Here is a 9,991-nt window from a genome sequence, read left to right as displayed (position 1 = left end):
CAGCAGAGCTCATTAGCATTTAAAGCGGCATGCAACAAAACCGCTTGCTCTGAAAAGAGCCGTTTTAGACCGGATAAAAAGGGTGTTGTTTTACACTACCATTGAGAAATTTTAACCAAAGTATGTTATAAACTTTTCATTAAGACCCTAAAGAATCATATCCGATGACCCCTTTAAGAAATTATTACTTTTATTTAGCAAGGACGCATTAAATGAATTAAAAGTGACAAGTAAAAAAGTAAAAGGTTAAAAAAGATTTATATTCCAAATAAAGTACTTTTGAACTTTCTATTCATCAAAACATTCAGGGAAAAAAAGTAACTCTGTTGCCACAAAAAAACTAAATTGAATAAGTATTTGCTTAAAATTCAGCATTGCCACCAAAGGAATAAATTACATTTTAACATGTATTAAAATAGAAAACAGTTGAAAATTATGATAACATTTCACAATATTGTTGTACTGTATGTTTGATCAAACAAATGCAGCCTTTATGAGCATAACAGACTTCTTTCAAAACACTAAAAATTTTAACGACTACAAACTTTTGAATGTTAGTGTAGTTAAATAGCCTGCTGGGAACATCAACATCCCATGTTGTAATCCAGCAACTGAAGCACAACTTACATGCTGATGTCCAACTGTACGAGTCTTTTCAGCTGGGCATGTGTCATAAAAAATTAACTCATGTGCCAATATTAGTCCAACATTCGATGCTCTGTATGCACATGTGACCTTTGACCCACAGCGAGTTAATTAAATGCCGTTTCTCTTGAGGTTTGAGCCTGATATCCTGCTGCGAGCCAAACAGGACTTCATGAAAACTGACAGTGCGACAGATCTGGAGTGAGTGTCTTTAAGATCATTCATGTGAGACACAGTGTTTTTTAACTAGTATCAGCATGCTGTACCTTTACTCTATCTCAGGTATATGAAAGAACAAAGCCAGGCTCCCAAAGAACTCTATCCCGAGAGAGAGCTCGTCATTGAGAGGGAGTATCAGAGAGTCGCCATCTCTGGAGAGGAGAAATGTGGGGTAGCAACAGCTCTGTTTTTCACTTTACTGTTTTGTTTGTTATACAAAAACAAGATGTTGTTGACAGAACTGAAGTGGACACTACAGACATTACATAAACTCCTGAGGGAGAACCAAGTTTCACACATCCACACACAAATACACAAACTCTTGAGGGAAGCATGAGGGGACCGCAACACAGCTGAGGGGTTTTCACAAGAAAAAGAGGAGCTGAAAGAGGGAAATACAGAATGTTAATAGTAAAAAAATAAATAAATAAAACATTTTAGAACTGCTTTTTACTTTTTTTCACCTAAAATTCTGTGTATCTGGAGGAGAAATGGACTTCTGCTACAACCACTATACTGTAAAACTGTCTCCTGAGAAAGGTTAGAAAGATGTAAATCGATTTAGGCAATCACCTGCAATTTTACTGGTGTTCAAAAGATCAGCTGATACTCAGAACAACAATACAATTACAAACGTGATATTATTTTAAAATGAGTTCAATTATTAAGAAGTAAATATTCAGTAACTTTCATTTCAGACACAATATTGTGAGTAACTTTTTTTTTTTGTTTTGACAAAGAAATTTGTTTTAAAGTCAAAGCATTCTGCTGAGCATCTCAAGCATTTACCAGACAGACTTTAAGAAATGAGGTTTCATTTTTGAATGAATCGGTGTTTTTAAACTAATCGATTGAGTGAAAGATTCAATGATTCGCTTAAACTTGTTTTCTCCCTGAATGAAACATGCTGCTTCCATACTATATAGTATGCAGAAAACAGTATGCCAAAAGAGTAGTATTTATGAATTCATATTGTTCTAAAAGTAGCCAAATTACCACATTCGATGAACACTTTACTATCCCATGAAGCGACGGGACAGTATTTGGCAATGAAGCATCACAACTGACACTGGTAGGTCCCATGAATTCACAGAACACAATTCACAGAAAACAAAGTTTATAGTTTTTTCAAAAGCTCAGTCACAAGTACTTGATAATCTTAGTATTTTTACATCTGATGGTAAAATTATTGAAAGAGTACCTTCTTACAAGTACTTGGGTATTTGGATTGATGATAAACTTTTGTTCAGTCTAATCTAATCTAATCAGGAAGCTCAAACTAAAGCTAAATCTAATTTTACTTTTAATGCCAAAAATAAACTTTTAGAAGCTACCTTCCTAACTGTGCTTGATTATGGTGATATATTATACATGCATGCGGCCTCCTCTATCTTAACAAGCCTTGATTCGGTATACCATGCTTCACTACGTTTTATTACAAATGCAAAATCCCGTACTCATCATTGCATTCTATATGAGATGGTGGGTTGGACATCATTAGCTATACATAGAAAACGGCATTGGTACATTTGCATCTATAAAGCAATGCTAGGTAAACTTCCAGCTTATCTCTGTACTCTTCTTTGTCTTTGTTCTGGCAATTACCAGCTACGCTCTTCCAAGTGTTTGCTTTTTAACGTATAAGTTTGTACAGAACTGGGGAAAACAGCATTTTCATATTATGCACCCTGGGCATGGAATAATTTACAAAAAGATCTAAAACTAGATAAATTTGTGTCTATTGGTGAATTTAAAGGCATCATAAAGAGAGTGGTATTGGAAGCTTGTGATTGTTTTTGTTGAGAGGATGTTTAAATATTATTGTAATGTGTACTTCTTGTTTTTTTAAATTGTCTTGCTGTATGGCTGCTACCTTGGCCAGGTCTCTCTTGAAAAAGTCCTGGTTAACTTCCTGGTTAAATAAAGGTAAAATTAAAAAAAATGACAGCGACAACATGGTGGATGTAGTATGTCCAAATTTCCTTTATACCCATATTCATACTTTATAGAATGCATTTTTGTAACGGTTGTGAAGTTAGTTTAAAACTAAATGCGCTACCTACCTATTATACAGCATATGATTTTAATAGGTAGCTTCAGTGTTTTTTAATGAAATGATTAAGTGAATGAATCATTGGCCCACTCATACCTAACTGAATGAATCGGTATTGTTGAACAAATCGTTTGAGTGAATGAATCGTTGACCTGCAGAAAGGGGTCACTGAAAAATCCCCACCTCTGATAGATAGATGGACAGACAGACAATGTTTGAGTTAGTCTTCTTCTCTCACACACCCCAGGTTCCATTCACTGACCTGCTGGATGCTGCTAAATGTGTGGTCAAAGCTCTGTTCATCAGAGAGAAGTACATCTCTCTGTCCATGCAGAGCTTCTGTAGGACTACAGCACGTTACCTGCAGGAGCAGCTGGGTGGCCAACCTCTGGACCTCAACACCTTTGAGGAGATGCCGGAGTCTTCTGTATCTGCAAGTGGGTTGAACCAGAGTTTTCTGAAGGATGTATTCTGAGGATTAATGATTTATGTCCAAGAATCAGGACCTTATAGCTAAAATGTACAGTAAATGGAAAAGTTTAAGATTGTGTTTAAACTCAATAGAGAGAGACACACTGGATTGATCTGCGTTTAGAAGAGAGGAATAATTTACAGCTGAGTGATTTCATGGAATTGACTTAACTGTGGAAAGAACTGAAGGCATGTGCTTTGTTTGCAGATTCAGCATCTGTTTATGAACCACAAATGATCAGTTAAACCACAGAACAAACACATTTCTGCTCATTAAAGCGGTAGTTCACAAAAATGAAATTTTGTCATCATTACCACCACAATTACAAAATACAATAAAAGTAATTCATATGACTTGCGTGATGAACAGAATTAATAATTTTTTTGTTTGTTTAAAAGCGAAACACACTGGAATGAATAATTCACTGAAAATGCAACGCGAGTCTGTTCTCTGCAATCTCTGATGTAATCAGCCTGGTTTCCTTTATATTACGCGTTAAGGATTGTAAAATTAATCGCATGCGTTAACGCGTTAACGTTGACAGCCCAAAATATTTCACAATATCACTGGTTTTACTGTATTTTTGTTCAGATAAATGCAGCATTGGTGAGCATAAAAATGTTCTTTCAAAAACAAAAAAAATCTTACCAACCCCAAACTTTATTATATGTATAAGTATAATTTTTGTGTGATCAATATTCAGTTACAAAACAAAACAACATCTCCCACTCTTAGGCCTATATCATGTGTTCTCCACAGATGCAACGGTCCACCCTCCTGTCTCAGAAACCCACCCCTATGAGGTGCTAGACCCTGCCAACATGCCCCCAGGATTGGGCTACACTTGCAAGATGGTAGATGGTGTTGTTCATGTGTACACGCACAAGTAAGACTTCTTCCTGTTTACTCACTGACCATTGTAAACGTTATCAACAGTGATAATCTGTGTAATATCTTAGTTTAGCTAGAAATGGAGTGCCTAGAATGGAGTAGTTGTATTTTTTTATTTATTTAAAGGAGTTCACTTCCAGAATAAAAATTCCCTGATAATTTACTCACCCCCATGTCATCCAAGAAGTTCATGTCTTTCTTTCTTCAGTCGCAAAGAAATTAAGGTTTTTGAGGAAAACATTCCAGGATTTTTCGCCATATAATGGACTTCAATGGTGGCCAATGTGCTGAAGGTCCAAATTGCAGTTTCAGTGCAGCTTCAAAGGGCTCTAGTGATGTGACATTCGGCACAGAGGCTTCGAAACTTGTATCAAAAAAACCAAACATCTCACAGTGAAGCACTGTACCGGAGTTTGATTCATTTTGCTATAACCACGTGATCTGTGACGTCCGAAGTTTTCACACACAAAATCAGTGACTGCTTCGTATTCTGATTCAAATAACGCGAACCCCTTGTGCAGGTTTCAAGTGTCATTCACTTCTTTGATAAGAATAAATCATAATACAAATAAATATGTACATGTGTAGTTTTGTGCATGTTTAGTTTGTATTAATCCCCACTTCAAAAACACTTCAACTGACAATACCACAATAATCTTCACTTATTTTGATCATATATATGCCTACATGACCCATGCTTATTTTTTTCATAAATTTATTCACACTCATTCATACGACATTTTATTTTTTTATTGCTTTATATAGTTTTCATAGCACAAATGTATTAATTTTTATTAAACAGTCCAAAAATTGCGGACGCAAAGGCACCTTTTTCCACCTTTGACCACAAGATGTCATTAGTGTGCAACGTGAAAAGCTTCAAGTAATGAACCATTTTATGATACAGTTGAGGGGAAAGCCTCGGTGCTTCGCAAAGCTTCATTTCACGATCGCTACTTTACACGATCCCAGCTCAGAAATAATTATAATCTAGAGATGGGGCATTTTCTTAAAAAATAAAAATAAAAAGTTAAATACATTTTAATCACAAATGCTCATCTTGCACTAGCTCGACTCCATGCATTACGTAGGTCACGCGTGACGTAGGCGGAAGTACCGACCCAGCGTTTACAAAGCAAATGTGCAAAGAAAGTCAAATGCTCTTCACTAAAAAAAGGTAAAACAGCGATGTCGGGACGATTTTGAAGTTGGAGGACAAAATGAGATGGAGTTTTTCACCCTACCCTTCCTTTTTGAACCGGAGTACACAGACAAAGAGCTAACCGTGCGTGACCTTCCGTGATTACACAATGTGCGAATTTGCGGATGCGCATCATGGAGCTAGTGCAAGATGAGCATTTGTAGTTAAAATGTATATACATTTTTATTTTATTTATTTATTTATTTTAGAAAATGACCGATTGTTTCGCTAGATAAGACACTTCTTCCTCGGCTGGGATCGTTTAGAGCCCTTTGAAGCTGCACTGAAACTTTGGACCTTTAAAGTCCATAATATGGAGAAAAATCCTGGAATGCTTTCCTCAGAAACCTTAAAGAAAGACATGAAAATCTTGGATGACATGGGGGTGGTGAGTAAATTATCAGGAAATGTTTGTTCTGGTAGTGAACTAATCCTTAAACATTTTGTCTTTTTTGTCTTTTTGTTTGGTCATAATGTACATCAGTTCCTCAGAGCTGGACTTGCCGTACCCAGACCTGCAGGAATACATAGCTGATATGAACATGATGATGGCACTCATCATTAACGGGCCAGTGTAAGTTGTACTGAACACTGTGAGGTTTGTTTCCATTCTGATGCAGCAGTATCACGAAAAGATGATCAAATTACTGATTGAAACAGCTCATTCTGTAAATGTGAGCTGATCCCTGAGTGGGCTCCTTTGCTTGATTGAAATCAATATGTACTGACCTCAGTTTGAACCTGTGATTGAAATGTAAAAAAAAATGAACCTGTCCTCACTGTGATAAAGACCTGTCATTAATTTGTAATCTGAATAATGTCACAAAGATGAAGAGGTGGCAAAGTCTAAATCTAACCCCAAAAATAGCCAGAACTGGTCTGATCTGCCTTAGGTTTAGCATACAGATTCCCGATTGTATATTTTTCACACAGGAAATCCTTTTGCTATCGCCGGCTGCAGTACCTCAGCTCCAAGTTCCAGATGCACATTCTCTTAAATGAGATGAAAGAGTTGGCAGCACAGAAGAAAGTCCCACACCGTGATTTCTACAACATCAGGAAGGTCCGCTATTCAACGGCATGAACACACAAACATTTTGTTGAAGTTCATTAAATTTATTAGTGGTTGTCACAGGAAAAATCTGATTATTTGATTAATCATTGCTGCTCACTTGTGATGTGATTATCACTATTGAACTTTGACATCTTGACCTTCAGGTGGACACACATATCCATGCTTCATCCTGCATGAATCAGAAGCACCTGCTGCGCTTTATTAAAAGAGCCATGAAGAAATATCCAGGTGAAATCGTCCATGTAGAACAAGGCCGAGGACAGACTCTATCAGAGGTGTTTGAGAGCATGAACCTGACGGCCTTTGACCTCAGCGTAGACACTCTGGATATGCATGCGGTAAGAACTGTAGAGGTACTTATACACATGCCATCAGTGGTTAGAAAAAATACTTATACCATCACTAGCAATTAGACATAATAATCAATAATAATAATAATAGAAACTGAATATACACTACAGTTGTGAATACACTACTGTTAAAATGTTTGGGGCTTACAGATTTTTATATTTTTGAAAGAGGTCTCTTATGTTCACCAAGATTTAATCAAAACTACCGTAAAAACAGTAATATTGTGAAATATAATTGTGAAATATTGTAATTATTATATTATTAAAATTTTATTCCTGTGATTGCAAAGCTAAATTTTCAGCAGTCATTGCTCATTAGTCTTCAGTGTCACATGATCTTTTAGAAATCATGCTAATATGCTGATTTGGTGCTTAAGAAACATTTTTGTTGTGAATGTTGAAAACAGTTGAAATGAAAATATTACACTTTTTTTCAGGATTCTTTGTTGAATAGAAAGTTCAAAAGAACAGCATTGATTTAAAATAGAAATATTTCAAAACATCATAAATGTCTTTGCTGTCACTTTTTGTCCAATTAATGTGTCATTGTTGAATAAAAGTAGGCTATTCATTTCTTAAAAGACTTACTGACCACAAACTTTTGAATGGTAGTGCTTAATATGTTATATCTGGTTGACTTAACAATTATTCATTAAAACCTAATAAAGTGACTATTAACAAAAATATGAACATAAAAGAACAGAAAACTGAAATAACACAGAACCATGAAATAGTTTTAAAAGAACTTAAAATAAAGTTAACTTGAAGTTGTTTCACACAGTAGATGCCAAGTCAAATATTTAGTGGGAGTTTCAAACTTAATGAGTTTGCGTGGGATGTAGGTCACTCTCACTAAAAATATGTTGCACAGAGTTGCAGATGCAGTCGCACAAGCTTCATTGGTTTACACTTAAATGACCTGTTGTTCTCTACTGAATGCAAACTGTGACTCTAAATGAATGCTGTACAAAGTTGCACACAGTTTAATGGGTCCCTAATCCACGTGAATTAAAATCTTTACTAAATGAGATTCTTCTCTAAATTGTACATGGAAATAATTGGGCAACATTGAAGAAGTAGTTTTGGAAAGCAGGATGAGGGGGGGGAAAGCTTTTTTTAAATGATAAAAATATTCTCTCTTTCCTGTAGGACCGTAACACGTTCCACCGCTTTGATAAATTCAATTCCAAATACAACCCAATTGGAGAGTCCATCCTCCGAGAAATCTTTATCAAGACTGACAACCATATTGAGGGGAAATACTTCGGGCACATAATCAAGGTATCTGTTCCTTATAATCTTTTGAGGTTAACAACATAAATTGAGGATGAATTCAGTTTCATATGGTAAAGTGTGCCCCCTGTTGATAGTTGTATGTTGGTGCATTTCAGGAGGTGATGGCAGACCTGGAGGAGAGCAAATATCAGAATGTGGAGCTGAGACTCTCCATCTACGGCCGCTCACGAGATGAATGGGATAAACTGGCTCAGTGGGCCGTCAAACACAAAGTTTATTCAGATAATGTGCGCTGGCTGGTGCAGGTGCCCCGGTTATTGTGAGTACTGAACATTAAGAAGTATCGGTATAAAGTGGCAGTATTTTATCTGATGCCTACAGTAGGCCTAAATCTCTGATAAAATAAAAAAATACAAATATTTACTCTTGTCTAAAAGTTTGGGGTCAATACGATTTTTTTTATGTTTTTGGAAGAAGTGTCTTATGTTCACCAAGGCTGCATTTATTTGATCCAAAGTACAGTAAAAACAGTAGTATTGTGAACGATTATTAAAATTGTAAATAACTGTTTTCTATTTAAATGTATTTTAAAAAGTAATTTGTTCCTGTGATGGCAAAGTTGAATTGTCAGCAGTCATTATTCCAGTCTTCAGTGTCACATGATCCTTCAGAAATCATTCTAATATGCTGATTTGATGTTCAAGAAACATTTCTTATTGTTAACAATGTTGTAAACTGTTGTGCTACTTAATAGTTATGTGGAAACCTTGATATTTATTTTCCACTTTTTATCAAAGTGTCCTTGCTGAATAAAGCTATTTTTCTTAAAAAAATATCTTACAGACCCCAAACATTTGAACAGTGGTGTATATTATTATTACATTGAAAAGCACCTAAATAAGTGGTCTTATTTCCAAATGTTTTTTTCACTGCACATAAAATATACATTTCAGACTAAATTAAAAACATCACTAAGATAACAGGTAACAGGCTGTTCCCTTCCTTTACAGCGATGTGTACCACACCAAAAAGCAGCTATCTAACTTCCAGGAGATGCTAGAGAACATTTTTATGCCTCTGTTTGAGGTCACTGTGAATCCCAGCAGCCACCCACAGCTGCATCTCTTTCTGCAACATGTGAGTGAACTTTTAGTAATGTACAGTAGTAAAGCTTGAGTGTACAATTATATGTAAATGTGCTTCTGTGGAGCAGAAGCATACATTGCGTTTGCATTTGATTTTACACTTACTACCTTTTTCTTTAGAAGACAAGGGGTGGCGGTAGTGGTTAATGATCTGGCCTAGTAACCCAAAGATTCAACCCCTGGCACATACATTTATTATTGTCCCTATAAAAAGGCTGTAAGTTGCCTCTTAAGTTGCTTGTAAGAAAGTGTCTGTCATTTAAAGTTTAATTTCAGTGGTTAAATCAACGGTCCCATTTTACTCCACAAAATAAAACTATCACTATTCACCCTGTGTATAAATAAAATCAGATTATCAACAAGTATGATCACAGTTTCATTGTATTGTGAGATTGAATGTTGATGTGCCCTTCAGGTTATGGGGTTTGATAGTGTGGATGATGAGTCAAAACCTGAGCATCGCATCTTTAACCTGGACAGTCCAAAACCTGTGAACTGGACGGAGGAGGACAATCCTCCATACTCGTATTATCTGTACTATATGTATGCGAATATGACTGTACTCAACCACCTGCGCAGGTATTTGATGCACCTAAGTGCATATTTTGTTTACCACAATACAGTATATTAATTAAGGTAAAAATGTATTTTATACCAATTAAAATTGAGGTTTTTTTTTTTTTTTTTTTTTTGAAAGATGGATT

General features: G+C 35.8%; 1 protein-coding gene across 1 annotated transcript in view; it reads left to right on the top strand.

Moving 5' to 3' along the window:
* The window catches only part of LOC107711926 (AMP deaminase 2-like), a 26,883-nt gene that overhangs the window by 9,916 nt on the left and 6,976 nt on the right, over window positions 1-9,991 (top strand). The window contains exons 12-22 of the mRNA XM_016517017.1: window positions 778-846; window positions 928-1,036; window positions 3,165-3,354; window positions 4,149-4,275; window positions 5,966-6,055; window positions 6,415-6,544; window positions 6,700-6,894; window positions 8,056-8,187; window positions 8,298-8,461; window positions 9,153-9,279; window positions 9,703-9,866. Coding sequence (XP_016372503.1) covers window positions 778-846; window positions 928-1,036; window positions 3,165-3,354; window positions 4,149-4,275; window positions 5,966-6,055; window positions 6,415-6,544; window positions 6,700-6,894; window positions 8,056-8,187; window positions 8,298-8,461; window positions 9,153-9,279; window positions 9,703-9,866 — 1,497 coding nt within the window. The remainder of the gene's footprint in view (window positions 1-777; window positions 847-927; window positions 1,037-3,164; window positions 3,355-4,148; window positions 4,276-5,965; window positions 6,056-6,414; window positions 6,545-6,699; window positions 6,895-8,055; window positions 8,188-8,297; window positions 8,462-9,152; window positions 9,280-9,702; window positions 9,867-9,991) is intronic.

Source organism: Sinocyclocheilus rhinocerous, unplaced genomic scaffold (genome assembly GCF_001515625.1).
Source record: "Sinocyclocheilus rhinocerous isolate Xijiao unplaced genomic scaffold, SAMN03320098_v1.1 scaffold1168, whole genome shotgun sequence".
Lineage (NCBI taxonomy): Eukaryota > Metazoa > Chordata > Actinopteri > Cypriniformes > Cyprinidae > Sinocyclocheilus > Sinocyclocheilus rhinocerous.
The sequence above is the reverse complement of the archived record's forward strand: the minus strand, read 5'-3'. Positions and strand labels throughout refer to the sequence as shown.